At 48.1% G+C, this 21,383-nt stretch overlaps 1 protein-coding gene across 1 annotated transcript in view; it reads right to left on the bottom strand.

Moving 5' to 3' along the window:
- The window catches only part of XDH (xanthine dehydrogenase), a 59,761-nt gene that overhangs the window by 27,281 nt on the left and 11,097 nt on the right, over positions 1-21,383 (bottom strand). Inside the window, exons 5-16 of the mRNA XM_059942928.1 lie at positions 18,463-18,589; positions 17,447-17,508; positions 14,114-14,182; positions 13,709-13,795; positions 12,463-12,604; positions 10,162-10,254; positions 9,391-9,542; positions 8,036-8,129; positions 6,259-6,368; positions 3,942-4,126; positions 2,341-2,515; positions 861-944 (exon numbers count right to left, since the gene is read on the bottom strand). Of these exons, the coding sequence (XP_059798911.1) occupies positions 861-944; positions 2,341-2,515; positions 3,942-4,126; positions 6,259-6,368; positions 8,036-8,129; positions 9,391-9,542; positions 10,162-10,254; positions 12,463-12,604; positions 13,709-13,795; positions 14,114-14,182; positions 17,447-17,508; positions 18,463-18,589 (1,380 nt within the window). The remainder of the gene's footprint in view (positions 1-860; positions 945-2,340; positions 2,516-3,941; positions 4,127-6,258; positions 6,369-8,035; positions 8,130-9,390; positions 9,543-10,161; positions 10,255-12,462; positions 12,605-13,708; positions 13,796-14,113; positions 14,183-17,446; positions 17,509-18,462; positions 18,590-21,383) is intronic.

Below are 21,383 nucleotides of genomic sequence, written 5' to 3'. Positions count from 1 at the left end.
GTTTTTTCAAAGTAATAATAATGATGGCTAGTATTTATTGAGAGTTTACTATATACCAGGAACTACCTAAGCTATTCACTTTTATTAACCCATTGAATCCTCAAAACCATGCTGTGAAACAGGGGCCCTCATTAGCCACATTTGCAGCTGGGCATAATTAACTTGCCCAAGAGGCACAGAGAGGAAGTAACTTGTCCAAGGTTACACAGTTATGTGATGGCAGAGTTTGGATTCAAGTGCTGGCAGTCAGGCCCAGAGTTCATGCTTTGGACCATTACACTCTAGAGAAGGGGTCTACAAATCATTGACAATGGGCCAAATCTGGCCCACTCCCTATTTTTACAAATAAAGTTTTATTGGTGCATAGCCACACGCATTCATTTGTGTATTGCATCTTGCTCCTTTTGTGCTGCAATGATGGAGTTGAGGAATTGCAGCAGAGACTATGTGGCCCACAAAAATCCAAAACATTTACCCTTTAACTAATACCTCTCAAAAAATTACTGTTGATAGAAATTGGGTTTTTTAAATTTTGTTTAGTTTACATGCTCAAGAGAACTCCTAGCTTTGCACATTAGCCCTACAGAGGAACTAGAAAAAAACAAAATGGGGAAAAAAAGCTTTTTAAGGAGCAGGTGAAGATGAGAGGAATCCCAAGAGAGAAATTTAGGTGAGCAAGGGGGTAAATGGCTTCATTCACATTAATATAATTCCCATTTCCTTCACTAGACATTTATGCACAACGGTAAGGACCTTTAAGCACCCACATACAATGTGAGTCGGTCATTCACCAATGGTCAGCATCATCTAAGTTGCCCTGCAAGGGCCACTGATATTAGCTACATACCGTCTGTACTCACTTGGAAGAGCTGGATGTTGGCTGGAGGGTCTTTGTGAAAGAGTAAGGTGGCGCTGGAATAGGTGGGGTCCAGTTTACCACATTTCTGTGGAGACAAGATAACAGAGGTGATCATGACTATTTCCATCATTGGTCCCATCCTTGGTTGTTCCCAAGTGGTAAAAGTAACAACTTTCTCATCTCCTCATTTACACTCCTGGTACTGGCTGTATCTATCTCAGCATCCGAACGTGGGCTCTGACAGCTTCTCTTCCCCCACCCCTGCACCCTACTTCCTCTGACACACCAAACCAAAGTTTCCCTCCTTCCTGCATTTATGCATGTTGCTTTCTCTGTTGGGAATATCCTTCTCCCTCAGTCTTCCTGGAAAAGTCATCCTTTTCCTCCTCAATTCTGTGGGAAATATTTAGTGGTAGGGGAAATTCTCATAGTATCATCTCAACGAGATTAAGGGGAACGTGAAGTTCTGTATGCAGCATGACACAAAATCTATTTAGAAAATGATATATCCAGATCAAAAGATAGGAAGATGATAGATATATAGATAGACAGATGGAAGGACAGATAGAAAGAGAGAGAGAGATGGAGCAGACAAATAGGATGACAGACAGATGGACAGATAAACATAGGAAAAAGATGAGAGAAATAAGGAAAAGTATTAGCAGTGGCTTTATCTAAGATCTGAGAGTAATTTTAATTTTTTCTTTATACATTTCTGAATTTCTCAAGTTTTCCACAAATTTCTTACTTACATAATCAGAAAAAATTAAGTATTACAAATGTTTATAAAAAGGGATCTCACTCCGCTGCACCCACAGCTGTGAAGCCTTCTCTCCTTTGTGCCCCACCCCCCATTCCATCTCGTCAGTTGTCACACCAGGCTGACCTTTATTGATCCCGTTCTCTCCCACACTAGGCTCCCCCCTGCCACCCCTAGTGCACACAGTAGAATCTTATGATGTAATAGGTGCAAAATAAATACTTGCTGGCAAACCCATCTCAGGAGCTGGACTCTACCTCAACTAGCATCCTCTCCTGGATGCACATCTCCCCTGGCTGTAGCAGCCCCACCTCACGTTCTCATCACATCACATTCCCATTCTAACTACTCAACCACAGTTGTATCAGCTACACTGCTGGAAGGATCATTTGGTCTACCCGCCCCCCAGATTTTATAGCTAAGACATAGAAACAGTGGTGACCTACTCAAGTTCTCACCTGAGGTAATGACACAGCCAGGACAAGAACCCACACCCCCGACTCCCAGCCCAGTGCTCTGCCTCTCAGCCACCCAGTTGGCTTCCATCTCCATGTGGCTCTTTAGGCTGTGTCCCTGGTCCCTGCTCCTCTGTCCTTAGACATCCAGAGGAGAGGAACGTTTACCACCTGGTCCACGGCACTCTCCTATCCCGGCCAACTTCCCAGATCCCTAAACACAAGTGCTGCAGGAAGTCTTTGCCTTGCCCAGGCCCCACACTCACATCTTCTGAGTCCTCTTTGCCCAGCTTCTGCAACACTGTCAGGTAGAACTTGAAGAAGAAGCTGAGGGTGAGGGTGCGTCGGAACTCAATCATGCCACCTGGGGCATCTGGGGACAAGGGCAACTCCTCCACCAGGCCTGCACACACGTCCTGCAGCAGCTCCTCATTCCAGAACCTGACAGAGAGCAGGCTGTGGGAGAGCGCTCCCACCCAGCTCTCAGAATCCACTGTGTGAGTGGTTTGCACAGGGCCTTAGAGTCATGAACCTCAGCTCAAAATGTGGCTCAGACACTTATAGTTAAGTGACTTTAGGCAAGTCACTTAACCTCCTTGAGCCTCAGTTTTCTCTTCTTTAAAAATAGATACAATTTTTTAAAGACCACAAAAATAATAATCGGTAAATCTATTGAGTTCCTATAATGTACTAGATAATGTCCCAAGTGCTTTATATGAAACGTCGTTTTTAATTTAAATTAAAAGGTATAGTCGGGAAAATTTTTATACTCATTTTACCAATGAGAAAACTGAGACATGGAAAAATTAAGTAACTTGACTTATATTACCCATCTGTTAAGTATTGGAGCCAGGAATTGGAACCAAGGAAGCAAACTCCAAAGTTAAGCTTTATCTATCCATATGGTTATTGTAAGGATTACATTGGACAGTGCCAGCAAAGTGCTTGGTACAACTGCTGCCATATAGTAGCCATAGTAATAGTAGTTGCTATAATAATAGTGTAGCAGCAGTAACAGTAATAGTAGCAATAGCAATAGTAGCAGCAGCAATACTAGTAGCAGTAATACTAACAATGACAGAAGCAGTAATAGTAGTAGTAGTGTAAGCAATAGTAATAGTAGAAGCGGAAGTAATAATAGAAATAGGAGAAGAACCAGTAGTAATAGCAATAGCACCAGTAATACTACTGGTAGTAGAAGTAGCAGCAGCAGCAGTAGTGATACTATTAGTAGTAATAGTGGCGGCAGCAATGCTAGTTGCAATAGTAATAGTTGTAGTAGCAGTAACAATAGTAGTAATAGCAATAATAATAGCATTAGTAGTAGCATCTTTAAAAGTAGCAGCAGCAGTAACACCAGTAGTAGTAATACTAGGAGTAACAGCAATAATAGTATATTAGTAGTAGAAGAGACAGCAGTAGTAGTAGCAGCTATAATAGTGGCAGTAGCCACAATAGTAATATTAGTCATAGTAGTGATAGCAATAGGAATAACAGTAATGGTAGTAGTAGAACAGTAGTAATAATAGTAGCAGAAATAACATGAGTAGCACTAGCTGTAGCAATTGGAGTAGTAGAAGCAGCAGCAGTAGTAGCAATAGTCACGGTAGTTGTAGCTGCGGCAATAAGTAGTAATAGTATTAGTAAAGCAGCAGTAGTAGCAATGCTAATAGTAGTACAGCAGCAGCAACACTATTAACAGTAATACCACTAGTGGCAGCAGTAATCACAGTAGTAGTAGTAGAAGCAGCTACAGTAGTAACAGTAGTAGCAGCAATGGTAATACTGCTGGTAGTCATAGTAGTAGCAGCAGCAGTGATAATATTAGTAGCAGCAGGAGCAATTTTATTTTGTTGTTAGCTCTTACTTCGATAGCTGTTTCTGCGTGGTCTTGAGGGCTGAGATGGTTCTGTCCGCCATTCCACCATAGCAAAGGGCCAGCTCCTTTACCTGTGTGGTTCCTGGCTGGAGCAGGACTCTCATGCCACAGGTCACCTTGGCTATGTCATCTTCTCTCCGGGAGGCCTGCTTGAATGCTGAGAAAAACTCACCCTAAAAATAACGGAAAAATACCTGTTTCCTACCTTGTTTTGCAAGGACTGCAAATGGTGAGCCTGAAGCAGGGATACAAGATGGGGTGAGGTGGTAAGACCATCACAGAGCAGCCAAGAGCTGGTGGTAGAGGTCAAAGATCGGGACATAACTACCACCTTTTCAGGAGAAGTTCCAGATAATGTTCCTGGAAGCTGGGACAGGGCCAGGATTTCTGCCTATCAGTCTGGAAAATGGGAAATCAGGGACACAGGAGAACTGGGTGCTCTCAACCAAAGAGCAGGAGGAGGCAAGGTGCTTCCACGAAGGCTCCTGAGAGACTGGCTCAGCCCCACCACGGCTTCCCCATCCTGGTGCCCAGTATCATGTCCACCTGGCCTCCCCAGAGCTGTTCTGAAGGCTTCACTGGCCTGACCACCTCTCAAGCAGGTACAGTGCGATGCCAAAGGGTGTTTGAAACCCAGCATCAGATGGAGGTGTTTGTGGCTTCTGCAGATGCTCTCCCTGACTTGTGTCTCCTACCAGTCTACTGGCTATGGTTAGAAATCTTGTTTCCTGAAAGAAAGACTCACTATGAAACAGTAGCTGCCTTTGTGCTTTGAACATACATCTCCCCCAGATCCAAGCCAATCTCTGTCATTGGCGATAGGAGGAGAGCGTGAGTTACTTTCCAGGTAAGAACCATCTGTTTCAGGTTCTGCTCGAGGTCTGAGCTCACCCTGGCACCACAAGTTCTGATGAATGTCAAAGGTGGGAGGTTTAAGGAAAGGTTTATTGGAGAAACAAGGAGCCCCACTGTTCAGGTTCAAAATGGCCCCAGACTTTTGTTGAAGAAGCCACGGAGACCCCTCCTAATGAGAAAGCTTGTCTAGATTTCTGATGTCTAACATGGCCCTGGGGCAATGAGCCCAGAGCTTGAGCTCGGTTCTGGAACAGGTTCCAGCCACTCACTTCCAGGACTGTGCTCGCCCACGGCAACATTTTTCCCGGGGTTCATGCAGTGTCAGCATCAGGCCATCAGCTGTTCTTTCTTGAGAAAGACCTAATTCTGGGTATTAAAACCTCTTTTCATTTATAAAATGTTTTTTGTTAATGTCCCTACCTGGCAAAATAAAAACTGGGCAGTGCTACGCCTGTTTCCTCTTCCTTTCCCCACCTCATAATTAAAAAAAAAAAAAATCTACTGACCTGTGAAATACAAAAACTCTGGGAATCCCTGTTCAAAATGGTCTATAAGGACAAGCTGGAAAATCATTAAGAAACCACTACAGGGATATAACTGCTTTAATTTAATTAGTATTCTCATTAAGGAGGTCAAAATCAGCAAGGGTAAAACATGCCTTGTAACACTCGCTAAAGCACAAGCTCTGGTAAACCCTTAATACTCTCCTTTACAGCTGGTTCCTGGCTCTCACAGATCACTTTTCTAAAAGGCCCACTGAGGAATATATAGGACAAAACCACACCAGCTCAAGACACCACAGGCCCCAAGGAACAAGAGCAAGGCAGCCAGAGGAACCCAGACCTGCCCCAACAAGCCAGAAAACCGTCTCGTGAAGCAGAAATCCATCCAAGACAACACAGGGCAAGGTCAGTGAAAAAGCACCTTGTCAAGCCCAAGGTCAGCATGTGAGGACCTGACTCACAGGTAGCTTCTCTACCCAGCACACAAACTCCGCACTTCATCATACGAAAACTGGGGCAGGGATACTCCACAACTAGATGTGTTCTTGGAATTATGTCGCTAGCACTAGCTGGTGATCTCCACCAGCTCCTGGATATCTGCCAGGAACCTTATGAATTCCTTCTTTTCAGTCTTCGCAATAACCCACACAGTCAGTAATATGGGCCCATTTTACAGATGAGGAAATTGGGGGCTCAGAAAGATGAATGACTCACTCAGGATCACACATCTCCTGTCTGGTTTCATTGACTATGCCCTGTGCCCCCTACCCTGAAACTCCTCATTGTCCAGAGGGTAATACGGTTGGTTAAAGGCAAGGTTCAGAGACAAGAACATCAATGTTAAAGTGAAGATATGCTAAGTTTGGTTCCCGAGGCAGGCTCTGGTCTCCCTGTCTGGAGCCTGGCAGGAGTAGGGGTGATTCAGGATGTTTCTGACAGCATCTCACCTCCCTGCTGTAGGGGATCTCAATGGAGAGCAGTATCTCCTCTGGACCTAGCAGGGTCTTTCTGTAGCCAGGGAAGAAGGTGTGATCCATCGGAACTGTTCTTCTGGTGCCTGTACAGAGGCAAGATAGAGAGGGACCAATGTGAGGAAAGCATAGGACAGACCACCAGTGGAATTCTCCATCCTGGTCTCTGATGCCCACAGTCAGAGGCAGTGGCTGGCACAATGGGGGCCAAGGTGCTCCATTTGAAATCCTTAAGCACTGGTGTGCTGGTGACTGTTTAACAATCAGTTCTTTGAGAAAAAGCCCTGATTCAAAGTATTTCCTAGTTTTTGTGGTATAAATACTCCTACCACGGCCAATGTAAAGCTAAAAGAGCAACATCGCTCAGTGTGATGTTGGAAGGCGGGTAGCAAAGAGTTGACACAGCAGACCTGCCCTCCTCTGAAAGTCCTGCTTACAAGGTTGGCCACTAGCTATCCTGTGGGACTTTGGATTTCAGGAGAGTTCCCACCATTCCCTGATAAGAACGGCTCACTGGGCCTGAAATGTTTGCACACATCATATGGTTTATGCTGAACACCTGACTTTCCTTCTGGGCGTCTGGACTTCTGGTATGTGCCAGGCAGGGTTACATGACCAGCCCCCAGTAAAAGCCCTGGGTGCTGAGTCTCTAACAAGCGTCCCTGGTAGACTACCCTTCACATGTGTTGTCACAGCTCAACTTATTACTGGGGAGATTGAGTATGTCCCGTGTGACTCCCCTGGGAGGAGGCCCTGGAAGCTTGTGCCTGGTTTCCTCTGCCCCATGCATCTTTCCCCTTTGCTGATTTTGCTTTCTACCCTCCTGCTGTAATAAGTCATAGCCATGAGTAAGACTCTATGCTGGGTCCTGTGAGTCTTCCTTGACCTCCTAAGAGTCATCAAACCTAGAGGTGGTCTTGGGGACCCTCCAACGAGGAAAGATGGACAGGAGTACACCATTATGTAGCATTTCCACTCTACAAATATAATAAATGGAAATAACCTCAAGGGCATAGACAACTGTAAAATGAAATAAAATAATTAGGAAGTGGTGAATTTTGAGTACTTATTGCCTCTGGTTTTTTTTTAACATCTTTGTTGGAGTATAATTGCTTTACAATGGTATGTTAGTTTCTGCTTTATTACAAAGTGAAATCAGCTATACATATACATATATCTCCATATCTCCTCCCTCTTGCATCTCCCTCCCACCATCCCTATCCCACTAGGGATATATGTATATGTATAGCTTTGTGACTAGGTGGTCAAAAAGCACCGAGCTGATCTCCCTGTGCTATGCGGCTGCTTCCCACTAGCTACCTATTTTACATTTGATAGTGTATATAAGTCCATTACCTTTGTTTATTATACTTTATTAATACTTTGTTCATATACTTTATTTCATTGTAAGGTTATATAGTTTAAGTTTTAATCGCTGCCATGTTTAACAAATGCTCAGACTCCCTGAAAACCCAGCAATCAGCTGTGGTGAGCAGTGTACTCTGGCCCCGGCACACACCGCTAAGTAAGGCATCTGGTTGACAGGTCCTGTTGTGAATTCCTAATAAAGTGATGGTCCAGCTCCCCTGGCCCCCAACCTGGGTACATCTCCCTTTGCAGTTGCCAGGGATCCAAACTTTAGGAAAGCTGCATCATTGAACTTTGGGCTCTGCTTCTCCAGAAAGTGACCTATCTTGTGAGACTCCACCCCATCCCCAGCCCTCTTTCCTGACCACTGCGTGAGGCAGCTCACCTCTGGACACGATGGTCAGCTTGGTCCCACTGGCCATGAACACAGGGTTGAGGTCGGAGATGGGGCTGGCTGTGATGATGTTCCCTCCAATGCACTAGGACAAGCAGAGAGAGCGCGTGAGAGAGCCCACCCCAGGGAAGCCCTGCTCACACAGCTGGCTCCCGAACACGCAGAAGGTGGGGGACACCTTCTGAACGGAGAGCCCTGAGGTTCTCCACCCCTGTGGAGACACAGGATCAGCACAGTAAGAGCTCGGGCATTCGGGCAACATGCAAGAGATTCCAGTGCCTGGGGTTGGCGCTCAGCTCTGAAGTTTACCCGTTGGTAAACCGGGATCAGCCCCTTTAAATTGTTTGTTTGTTTGATCGATTTCACTCAAACTTTTTCTGAAAGGGTTGAGGTGGTTTATCACAGAGGCCATAGAGATTTAGCAAAAGAGAAATAAAAGATAAAGATCAAGGAAAATGAGGAGGAAGCCTTAAGGATGAACAGTGTGTTCTAACTGAGCTTCCTTGGCAAAGAATGTAAGGAGAATCAGACACAGGATTCCTATTATTAGAAAAGAGGAAGAAAACCAGTTGCTCCAGGGGGAAAAAAAAAAAAAAATCCTTCCCAGAAGTAGATTGCATCTGAGCTTGGGAACTCAGTAGAGTTTTCTGGGTTTATGTCTCCTTAACTGTAATCAAAGGAGGCAGGTGCCTGGGGTAGGGTGATGAGAATGGGAGTAGGCTGTTTTGCTTTGTTTTTTGTTCTAATTTAAAACAACAACAGCAGTGGAATGGAAGGGCCAGCTTTTCTCCCAACTCCATCAACCACTGTGAGACTAAAATGGCGCCAGGTATGAGAATGCCGTCTGCAAACCCAGAATTTGGGGGCTAGGCTGAAGACTTATTACAAACAGTCAACACGTGGGCCTCTCCCTCCTCTCAGGGGGTCTACCTCTGGTTCTCTCCCCAGCTCTGAAAGGCAGTCCCTCTTCCTATTTCGGCTTCTCCCTAACTTATCTCTCATCCACCTGCTGGCAGCCTCGGCCAAGTCCAGGAAGAGGGGGGCAGGTGGCTCCAACCTCAGGGGTAAAGACTGAGTCACAGCGTGGGTGCTTCCAAGGGTGGCCCGCAGGCCACCTTCATCAGAAACACCTGTGGGGCTTGTTAAAACCTGACCCCTGGGCTCCACTCCAGACCTGCCGTCAGACTCTCTGAGGGTGGGGCCCAGGAATCTGCATTTTCAACAAACACCCCAGGCAATTCTAAGCACTTAAGTTTGACACCCATTGGGTCTGCAGCAGAGTCCAGACTAGCCCCCCTCGCCTTGCGATGAAAACGTGCATCCTGGGCCCCTAAATAGGGACTCACCGCCACAGACTTGACCTGCTTCCCGGCAAACCAGCGCAGCTGCTGCAGGACGCCTCTGAACACCTCTGTTTTCTGGGTGGGAAGCTTAGCAACCGCATCGAGCAGGGTCTTTTCCACAGAGTTCAGGGAGCAAGCGGCTCCAAAGGAGATACCTGGGAACACACGCTCGGAATGACAGCGATCCCCGTCACAGCTCGGAAAGCACTTCCATACACAGCAACCCCCGTCACAGCTCGGAAAGCACTTCCATACACAGCAGCCCCCGTCACAGCTTGGAAAGCACTTCCATACACAGCAACCCCAGTAAGGCTAAACCAGGACGCACATCCTTATATGGATGAGGAAATTAAGGCCCAGAGAGGTCAAGTGACCTGCCCAATGCCACACAGCTAATAAAAGAGCCAGGACTCAACCCCAGGCCTCAACTCAATAAAATCAAATCTCTGAGGGTGAAGTCTTGGCATGTTTTTTAAAAAAGCACCCCAAAAATTCCCCCCACCTACCCCCTATTTCCATGAGCGATTCTAGCATGCAGCCAGGATAGAGAACAACTACTGAGAATCCCAAGCCCCTTGCCCGCTGGCACCCTACCATGGATGCTCCGTGGAGGAGGGCACTGAGGGTGCCCGCTTCCCCCATGCAGGGCGGCTCCCAAAAAAGCAGGTGGCAGCGGGAGCCAAAGAGGAGTCTTTCCTGGCACTCGCCATCCCCCCGCATGACCCACCTCCAGCATCCCAGCCCCTCTGAGGGCTCAGGCAAACTTCCCCTTACCCTCCAGTCCGTGCTCCACTGAATTCAGCTCAGGGATCCAGGCTGGGCAGATGATCACAGGAAACAGCTGATTCTTAAACTTCATCTCAATGCCTCAAGACAAACGAGAAGCCTCAAGTTATAGGTCTGTTGTTTATCACCAGGGCATTTTTTCCCACCACTGCACACAGGACGGAGGACATATTCACGATCATAACATGCTCCGTGGGTGTCTTGGGATGAGGGGGTGCAGTGGACAAGATGTGGGATTAAGTGCAGATTCCGCACAATCAGCCTGAAAGCTATGTCTTTCTCTCCCTCTCAAAAAACCCCATCGGAATTCAAATAAGATGAACTTGAATTCGTGTGTGTGGTGTGTGTGTGCGTGTGTGCATATGTGCATGTGTGTTTAATCACAATATTAGAAAAAGGGCATGAAAATAAGTCAGGAATGCTTCTAAGCACTTTACATATTTTAACTCATTTAATCCTCACAATAACCCTATGAAACACTGTGATTTTCTCTGTTTATAGATGAAGAAACTGAGGCACAGGGAGGTTAAATTTCTTACCCAAATTACACAGCTAAGAACGGGCATATCTAAGTACCGGAGCAATTATTAGAATTGGGATGTAATAGTAATATGATATGAAAGTCTAACATTCAGACAAAACAGGAAAATTGACTGAGAGAGAAAACTTCAAGTTGGCCTCCCAGTTCCCAATAGCTGTCTGAGTTCTTAAGGTGCACGGCTTGGTGGGACCGAATGTCTGTGTCTGGATTCTGTCCTTCCGGTGAGTCAAGTAAGAAACCTCTGCGAACAGACCTGCTGTTCCTCAGACCCAGTTAGCACAGCACCTCTCCCAGCCCCGCGCACAGGGCTGTAGATGGAAAAGGGTAAGAAGGAAATGTCTGTGCATCAACCCTCCACCCCCCCCCACTTTCCGGTGCTGTTGAGGGTCTCTGAAGGCAGGTGCAGGCTTTGAGGAGTCTGGCCTGTTTGAATATCAGCTCGTAGGACGAAGAATGCAGAGGGAGGCACTAAGTGGCTCGTTTTGACGAGGGGCTCTCTATGACCCACTTCCCCCGACATCGTGGTTGTAGGTGGTTACGCTGTGAGGACTGTGTGTGAGGGAGACCGGGGTGGAGCTGGGCATGGTCTTAAGCAATTATTTCTAACTTGGAGCTTATCATATCTTTGTGAATGCCTTTCTCTCAGAATCTAACTGAACCCAGGACATTGTGTGACTCGTGGCGAGGAACATGTCATATACCCAAGGACCCCAAATATTCTTCCAGCCCCTCATTCTCCACCTTAACTCATGGGACCCTGGGCCCTTGGGTCATGGCTACACAGGCCAGCCATTGTGGTCATATCACCTGAGGCACGTCTCACAGGCCACCCTGCCATCCCAATGTGTCACATTATGGCAGCAGGGGACTCTGTACAGCACCTGTGCTCACAAGGGTGGCCCAGTTCAGCACTTCACCAGCACAGACCTGAGCCAGGCCCTCCTCTCTGTGGCTGAAGAACCAACCGGAACCCAGGGCTCTGGGGGTCCCTCCAGAGCCAGAGCCAGGAGTCCCCCACAAGCTGGACTTGGTTGCTTAAAAGCATGTCAAGTCCCCCCAAACCAGGGTTCCTCTGAGGCAGACCTCGGCTGTGCCACCATCCTCTCCTTGGATCCTCACTGGGCTTGGGTCCCAGCCAAGTGGAAACGGGCCAAGCCAGGTTTATAAATGGATGGAGACGAGCAGGGACCTGGGCACTTCTGCTCCTGTGTCTTCAAGCACCAAGCCCGAGAGCTGCACATCTGGTGTCTCCCTGACCTGTTCACGTACTGTGGGCCTCATGTCCCAAGTGGTGGCACCACACGGCAGGTGGCCACAGTCATGGGCAACCCAGCACAGTCACACGTGGACATCTCCTCTCCCTAGCCTTACCACATCACCCCCAGAAAAGGGAGGGCAAGAGAGTGACCTTTATGGAACCCCTAGTGTCCGTCAGGCACCGGCCCAGACATGTGAGCTACGTTGCTCCCTCCGCCTTTAGACTGGGAGACACTGAAGGGAAGGGGTCTGGTCCAGGTGATCTGGGTACCCCTGGCTCTCCCAGAGTACCGCGCAGAGCCGGCTCTCTGTCAGTGTTTACGGAGAACAGTCAGCAAGGAGCTCGGTTAATACTCAGAACAACCCTTACAGGAGGTGTCATTACTCCACATATGAAATGGGGAAGCGAGGGCAGAAGAGGACACACAGAGGACACACAGCCACAGGGACTGAACTGGGCAGACTGGCCCAGGGCCACCCCGCGCCCTTACCAATCTCCGTGTTCCCCACCACCAGCTTGGCCTCGGGGTGCTGCGCTTTGAGGTCCAGCAGCTCCTTCAGGGCCGAGGCCTGGATCCAGGTCACACGCTCCCCTTCAAAACGCAGCTGCTTCTGCGGAATGTCTTTCAGCCTCTGGAAAATGAAGTTTTCTTACTGTGCTGCCTCTTCCTCCCCACTGCCATTCCCAGGGCCATTGCTTTAAGTTTGCAAGGGGATCAACTCTTCTATGGATTTGTTTAATACTGAATTCAGATGGAAAATGCACGTCAGGGGAGAAGAGAGGGAGAACACCATGTATTGAGGCAGGAATTACGTTGCAGCTCTTTTATAGACATTATGTCACTTAGTCTTCTGAAGATCTCAGGGAAGGAGGCACTGTTAGTCTCATCTTTTACAGGTGAAGGAGGAACCTGAAGATCAGGTTACGGGACCTGCTGAAGGTCACTGCCACAAGGTGACTTGAACTGTCCCACACTGTCTCCAGGAGGTACGAGAGGGGTATCAGAAGGGAATGCAATGGAAGGTTGGCTCTAGAGCATGAGGGGTGATGGGGGGCTGAGAGAGAAAACCCCCAAATCAAACTGATGGTTTTTCAAGGTTTCACAATCCAGAGAAAGACATGCTGGCAGTCTGCTGCAAAGCCGTTCTTTCTGGCCTGTTGAATTCATACAGCATGAAATCATGAGCTCATGGTGAGCTTCATGAGCTCACCACCGCCTGAGAAATCTGCACTTGAGAAACGTTGAGAGTGGCTTGATTATTATTATTATTATTATTTTGGTCATGAATGTTGGAGTGAAGGAGCAGAATCATCAAGGTGAGAAAGTAGGCATGAGAGGTGTCCTTAAGACGTGGCTGCAGGCCATGGATTGTGTCCTTTGAACACAGCTCTCTTTGTTTGTTTGTTTCGTATATAAATGGACTGCTAACAGAAAGAAGAATGGATTGCTTGAGGGCTTATCCGTGAGATTTAGCCAGGAGGTCACCAAATACTCCTGGAGCTCCTGTTACTGTACACAGTGTGCCAAAGGGATCCACTCCCTCAGAGTGACACGTGTGAGAAGGAGAGAAGTGTGGGTCCCTGTGGGAGTATGTGGCTCAGGGACTTGATGTTTGGGTGTCAGAGAAAGGAAGGGAAATTCAGGCTGAAACCTACAGGACAAGGAGGACACAAAGGCCCCAGTGGGTACGAGTGGGACCCAACAGGTCTCCAGGGGCTCATGGGGCATCACCTACCAGCAACTCTGGGGGGAAGATGGGTTCCTGCGTGGGATCCAGGGGCATGAACTCCTCTGGGTTGAATAAAGATGGCGAGAGAGTGACCTGCTGGAAAAGGGGACAGATGAGTGATACACTGTCCCCTCCTTTGAAATGCCCCATAGGGCTGGCCTAGCCCTCTGTCCAAGCGAGCTCATCCACAGACCCCAGCAGGCTGGTGGAGGAGCTGGTATCTCCTGGGAAGAAGGGACAAGGAGGTCTTGACAGAGGATCCAGGGCTAATGTATACATTCACCACCCTCATGGTTGGGGCGTAACTGTTTCCTCTTCCAGCCACCACTGCCCAGAGTGTGGAGAGAGCCCACTGGCTCCTTTGATCTGAGGTTGGCCCTCAGGCTTCCAGGCTGAAAAGGACCCACTTACCTTGTGGTCTTTCTTCTGGTTCATGCAGCAGTTTGGGTTGTTCCCATTTCCCCCACAGCATCCACCATCCTAGAGAGATGACCAACATTCACACAAAGATATTTGCAAAGAGTTTTCACAGAAGCTAAAGAACCTAGAGTATTACTATCAAATGAAATCTGGGTGTGATACCTATTCCAGCATCAAAAGGAGCAGCAGATGCCCGACCCCATCCCACTTGCCTCTGCACAGAGGCAAGGCCTCTGCTTTAACTACATTCACTTGGTTAATGTCGATTAAATAACTTGAGAGTAAACAAACAGGACCTCTCCTGGAAGCAGCAGGGATATTTAATTATGAGAAAATGTCTCCATAAAAGCTAGTCCTATTTTATCAAATCATCTCTTTGTGCCCCCTTTCCTCTTCAGTGCTGCTTCCTGAGGAGGCCTTAGCTCCCTGACCAGGGATCGAACCTGCCTTCCCTGCAGGGGAAGCACAGAGTCTTAACCACTGGACCACCAGGGAAGCCCCTCATGCCTCTACTTCTAAACCATCAAGTTCTATGGGAATTGGCTGGGCGCCTCCCAGACTGGAGCCTTTGTGGGGCTCCTGCCAAAGACGTTCAGGACCAGAGGTGTGCCCGGCCAGTGTGCCTGATGGCCTTCCCACTCCTTATCAGGCACTTCTCTCCAGAAAGCTCCCACTCTTTACCCCTCACTGCAGGCCTGTTCTGGAGGATGTGTACAGGTCTGATGACTCATCACCTACGGGGAAAGGACTTGCTCAGAACCTCTTGGGGTGCCAATGGCGGAGCACAGAATAGAGCCCAGATTGCTACCTCCCAAAACCAATGCACTGAAGGTGGGAAAGGGTGTGTTCACCTGACTGATCTAGCCCAAGGAGGCAGGAGTCTCAGCTCAGGGCCCCAGAAGACACTACAGAATCGTGGATTTGTGCTAAGAGGAAAAAGTGGGGGAACTCCCAGGCATAGACCTGGGACACATTTCCAGGGCAGCTGTTCCTGGGGAAGCAGGCTGGGAGTAGCCCTTCCGAACGTGAATCGCGGAAGACACCATTCACGCCGACGTTTCCCAAAGGGTGAGTCACCACCTACCAGCGTCCCCGAGGAAGTTCTCAGAGGGCCAAGGAGGCCGAAGGTGTAGCCTCTGAGAACGTGCAAGCGCTGTCAGACTTGCCTCAACCCCCCTGCCCTGCGTGCAGACCCCTCCTGCATTCACTGCTTTGCCACTGGATCTCAGAGCGGCTCGGTCTATCTTATACCGCCACACCTCCACCTTGCCCTTCCCCTCTGTCTTTGGACAGAAAGGAGAGGGTCTCTTCACATCTCTCTTTTTGGAGGAGTGATGTGGAGAATTACCAGGCCCTGCGTACAGTAAGACAACAGCCTCCCTCACCTGGTCCTTGTGGGGAAGGATGTATTTCGCAAAAGTGGATTATTCAGATAATGAAAGTGCCAGCACTTTCTTACTTAGATCTTTTTCCTCGATAATTCATTGATGTGTTTATGACATAAATTACTGTAACGTACAATAATGTGTCACTGCCCTCAAGGTCTACTGCGGTTGGATGAGGCTAGGGATTTTCCCCAGTGAGATTTCCACTTTTCTCAGTAGGCTAAAACTACTGGGCTTATTTTTAGGGTTCCCCCATTTCCTTCCTTGCTGCTAGATGAACGTTGTCATTTCCTGCTGTGAACAAGCTGCCTCGCTATAGCATGCTCTCCTCACCCTCTTCCGGTGTGTGCTATGGCCATGAAAACTAGATAGATGAGCTTTTTAGAACTGTGTGTAAGGTAACAATTAAAAGGCTCTGAATAAAGGCCTTGGGGGCCTCCAATGAGTAACATGCATGAGCTTCTGAGCACATTCTGTGCGTCAGTCACTTTGCCTGCTTGGAACATCCAGCTCTACTCTGCTCTGCTGTACACTGCCAGGCAGCTGGAGTGAAGGGGGTGCGGCTCACCTCCTCCCATGGTGTCACAATAGACTCAGGAACTGTGTAAATGATGATAAAACTCTGACCCACAGAAGGAGTATAATTGTCAGCTACACTCAAAAGCCCTTCTCTCTGGAGAAACTAGGAGAGCTGGTCAGATTGTATTTCTTTGAGAATCCTCCTATGAAATAAGTACATGCACAAGATTAACAATCCCTGGTTCTCAGGGGAGCCTAAGCAATACATGAAGATCAAATATGGGTAACGGAAAAAATGTACCAGCATCATAGTTTATGTTGCCATTTACTGAAAATGTAAGAAGTGCCAGGCATCGTCCTAAGAGCTTTACAAGAAGTCCTTTCCACAAGCACTGTAAGGTAGATATTATTACAATCCCCATTTTAGAAACAAGGAAATTTGCCCAATATCATGCGTCAGTTAAGTGATGGAATGGGATTTGAACCCAGGTCTGCAGATTCTGAATCTAAGCTTTCAATCATTTTCATTTAAATCCGTACCTCCTGGTTCCTCATCATCAACAGCATTCACCAGGATGTGGCATTTTCCATCCTTAGAGGCTCCATCTCCATCTCCACCCTTTTGGGCTATTTGGACACAATACTCCTTTTTGTACTGTGCCAACTCTAAAAGTCAGTGAAAGGCACAGGAGTCTGTGACTCTCCCCTCAACCCAGAATCAAATTGAGACGAGACAGTTTGATTGGAGTCAGGATCAACTTGACCCAGCTGGGAAATTAGGTAAAATCTGGGGAGATTAAGCCAAGAAAGGAGAAGCTAGCCTTCCGTCCTCCTTGCCAGATGACAGGTGTGTGTCTGCATTTATGTAATCAATGCCCATGCACCCCAGCTGTGGTTTCTCACTCAGCGTTATATGAACACTACAGGGGTTCACACACTGTCTGAAGATCTAATTAGCAGTTTCATAAGCCCAGCAGAGTGCCAGCTGCAGAGAGCAGCCGGGACAGGAAAGCAGGAGGGACTCGAGTGCTGAGTCAGGCTGGGTTGTTATTAACTGCCACGTTCAGCTCCTGTGCCATGGGCCGAGCATGCCAGTCACCAAGGAAGGATGCCAAGCCCGAATGCCCTGGAGGAAATTAGCTCTTAGGCAGCATGTGTTCCAGTAACCAGTTCTCCAGGCCTTCCCTGGAAGGAAAGTCTCCGTGCTATTGATGAGAACCACCACCTCCCTCCACCCCCAAGAATAAGAACGGCAGAGCCCAATGCCCTTGCCAGGTACCTGCGGCAGAAGGACCCGCCAGCGGGCCATCTGACCATTTTTCTCTGTAACCCAGAGGCCCCTGGCATCCCTCCCAGCTGTGATTCCTGAGTGTTACTGCTTCAGGAGCAGGGCCGTTGCTGTCCCAGGGCCCCAACTTACCTTGGCGAAGGTCCGGAAGCCCTGGAGGATGGGTCTGTAGCCTGTACAACGGCACAGGTTTCCTGTGGGCCAAGGAAAAAGCTGCAGTGTCAGCGCAGGCCCCGGAGCAGCTAAGGGGTTTGTGGCTTTGCTCCCAGCTCAGTTAAATGCTCTCTTTACATATTCGATTTTCTTTGCTTGGAATGACCCTCCTCCTGCTTGTATCCCTGATTTCAAAACATCTACCACTTCTTCCAGGAAGCCTTGCTATAATGCCTAGACTGAATCAGGTGCTCCTCCTAAGTCCTCCCATGGTGCCTAGTCATAGCTTTATCAGTGAGCTTATCAAACTACATTATAAGCTCTCTTCCCCTTCAGAGTACGAACTCCTTGAGAGGAGGGACTGTGTCTTTCATCCCTGTGTCCCCTGTACCCTGTATAGTGCCTGACAAATGATAGGACTTCATATAAATGACAGAATAAATGATGCATTGAAATGGATCGAATGAGTGGGGAGCCTTCTCTACTCAATTCAGAGGAACAGATACCAGACCCAACCATCTGGGCCCATTCACAGAAGGCAAAGTGGGAAGCCAGTCCCTGCTCAAGGCTCAGAGTCATGGCCTCCTTCCTCATATGTGGCCTTTGCTCTGCAGAATCGTGCTCTGAGGAAGCAGCAAGGGAAGACGCCATGTCATTAGCTTCTGTGCGGTTTCCCAAACGATCTCCTCCCACTCCGGCCACTCATGGCTACCCCATCCCAGCACGGGGTGGGAGCAGGAAGACACCTCAGGAAGATGGTCGCTAAGGCAGGAGACCCCAGAAGGTCTCCAAACCACCCAAGTGTTCTTCAAATTAAGAAAGCACCAACCTTCCAGTCAATCGTAACCAACATGGTGGGATGGCCTGAGCCTTTCCCTCAAAAGGCAGTGCCTGGAACTCCTGGTCCACTCCTGGCACCCACTCTGGCCCTGCCCTGCCCTCCTCAGAGCCCCACTTGCCACTCCACCTCCCGGGCCCTGCCTCAACGCCCATACCTTGGAAGGCATCCTCGATCTCCTCAACAGTGGGCTCGGGCTGGTTCCGAAGCAGCGTGTACATGCTCATGACGATGCCGGGGGTGCAGAACCCACATTGGGAGCCGTGGCTTTTGGCGATTCTCTCCTAAAAGGGGCAGATGACGTAGACACCTGTGTTGCAGAACCCCTCCCAGGCTCCCTTGTGACTCAACTGGAGCCAGCCCATGTCGACAGGCAGTGTAGGGTAGCAGACGGCGTGAAGTCAAATTGTAGTGCCGCCACTTCCCGGCTGTGACCTTGGCCAGGTTACCAAGCCTCACTAAGCCTTGTCTATATGTTTAGGACCATCCTAGCACTTAGAGGATTCAGTGAGATCATTCACGTAAAACTCTTAACATCATCCCTGGCATAGAGGAGGGAGTCAACCCATGGGAGTTATTAATAGGACAGCCCCCTCAAAGAACGACTGTTAGAGCCAGAGGGGCTTCTCAACCTTCACTCCCTTCACTAGAGAGAGGAGGAAGCAGGCTCAGAGATTTAAGAGATGTATGCAAGATCACACATGGTGAATGCAAGAGCTGTGTCAGGTTCTTTTAACTACACTACCCCACAATCCAAAATCAACCAAATGAATGCATTTTATTCCAAATTAGAATGCTGCTGTATTCTTATGTGAAGGCAATCCTTGAAGTCCAATGGGTGGGGACTTAAGAATTGGGAAATGTGCGATATAGAATTCACTAAAAGCATTGAATGTCACAGAATTTTCATTCAAACCTGCAAGATTTTTATTACAAGGAGATTCTCCTCATCTACACTATTTTTTAATCTCTGGGAATCTCTCTTAGAACTTACATTAAGTAAAATTGTTAGAATGTTGTATCCCCAGTGCCTAGCATGGATAGTCATTCATTTGACAAATATTTACTGAGAAACTATCATGTACCAAGAGTGGTAAAGGCACTGGGGACAGAGAGTGAAGAAGGGAGATGAGGTTCCTGGTCTCATGAAGCTCATATCCTAGCAGGGGAAATACTGACAAAAACAAAGAAGAAAATTTGAGGTGGAGGTCAGTTCTATGCAGAGAATTAGTACAAGAGGACATGACCCAGCGTGACTAGTGGCTATTTGGAGTGGTTAGAAAAGCCACTCTGAAAAAGTGACCTTTGAGTTGAACTTAATGACATAATTTGGAGCAGGGAAGAGTGTATCCCAGGCAGAGGGAACAGCAAGTGCAAAGGCTCTGAGCACAGACAGTGCCAAAGTCTGATGTGCTAGAGCTGCTGAAAGGCCAGGGTGGGTGGAATCCTGGGACAAGGGATGTCAGCTGGGGGAACAGGCAGCAGCCAGTCGATGCAGCTCTTCATAAGCCAGGGTTAGGGATCCGGATTGTTATTCTGGGTGTGATAATGAGAGGCCTTTAAGGGGAATTTCAGCAGGGATTGATATGATCAAATTTGTGTTTTTAAAGAATCACTCTAACTGCTGGGCAGGGAATAGTTGTAGGGGCAAGAGAAGAAACAGGGGAACAGGACTCCAAAATGGCCTAGGCAAGAGGGGATAGTGACTTGAACCAAACATTAATGGGGGAAACAGAGAAAAAAGATGAAGATTTCATTGTAAAGTTTGGAGGTAGAGTAGTTACTACTTCTGGATGGATTGGGTGTGGTGTATAAGAGAAAGAATCATAGGTGACTCCTAGATTTTTATCTTGAGCAATTGGGTGGATGCTTTTGCCACTGACTCAGATGGAGGAAGACCAGGGAAGAAAGAAGTTGGGGGGGAAATAGCGTTTTGTTAAGTCTGAGATTAGACGTATCCATCTAGTGATTCAAGTAGGCAGCTGGAAATAGGAGTCTGGTCTCTGAGGAGAGGTCGAAGCTGAAGATACAAATATGATACATTCACATGTAGATGGCATTAAACTCACCTCGGGAGAGTGTGAAGGTGGAGAAGGGATGGGACCCAGGCCAGAGCCCAGGGTGCTGCAGCAATTAGGGACTGAGCCGAGGAAGAGCTGTACGTGGTGCAAGCGTGGAGGCAGGAGGAAAATGAGGAAAGTGTGGTGTCGTAGAAGCCAAGAGAGAAACATAAATGGACAAGGGGAAGTGGAATCTACAGCTTATTTGGAGCCAAAAGAAGTACGTCAGGAATAAGGATCTGTACCATTGGAAAGAGAGGGTTTTCGCCTGATTGTATGCATATGATCCCTGTGTTTAAACGGTTCATTCTTTCTTTCATCTATGTTTCAAAGAAAATTACAAGCCCTCATTAATCTTCTCACATCTGCTGCAGGTTGGACAAGTTTAGTAATCTGCCCTTTTCCTGCCTAGGAAGCAAAGACACGGAAGTGAAGCAATACCACCCCACCCCGCTCTGACCCCACATGACTGGCCCAGGATGCTCCCACCAGGGAGTGTAATTAGTTTGCTCAACCGGCGACCCTGGCTCCAGACTCTCATAAGGGGCACAAGGGTGGCAGGATCTGAATGACACGGTCAAGGGAAGATTAAGAAAAGGGCCTGGCTCAGGCACCTTCCGTGATGCAGTCTCCTAAGGACCTCCTGCCTCAGTTTCTCTAAACGTAAGCACCGGAAGCAGTGGCTTTTCCTTCCCACTGTGCTCTGCTCCCACATGGGCTCCATCCCACCTTGTCTACGAGCATCCTTTCTCTCTCCACAAACCCCTCAGACTACTGCCCACTCTTCCCCAAAGTGTTCCCAATTTCGCTTCATCCTCAGGTGCCTGATACCATCAGGGAGAAAGCACTGGTCAGACACCCATGTGTCTCTGCTCTCTGACTCAGCCCTTGCTAACCTCCATTTTAATGAGCCCATGTCTATATGATCCGTGGGTGGAAGGTGAGGGGTGCAATGAAATCACCATTGGAGGGAGCAGGGAGTAGGTGGGTTTTTTATCAAGGGGCACAGAGCATTTGG

Source organism: Balaenoptera ricei, chromosome 13 (assembly GCF_028023285.1).
Source record: "Balaenoptera ricei isolate mBalRic1 chromosome 13, mBalRic1.hap2, whole genome shotgun sequence".
NCBI lineage: Eukaryota > Metazoa > Chordata > Mammalia > Artiodactyla > Balaenopteridae > Balaenoptera > Balaenoptera ricei.
Note: the sequence above shows the minus strand (reverse complement) of the source record. Positions and strands in the feature narration are given on the sequence as shown.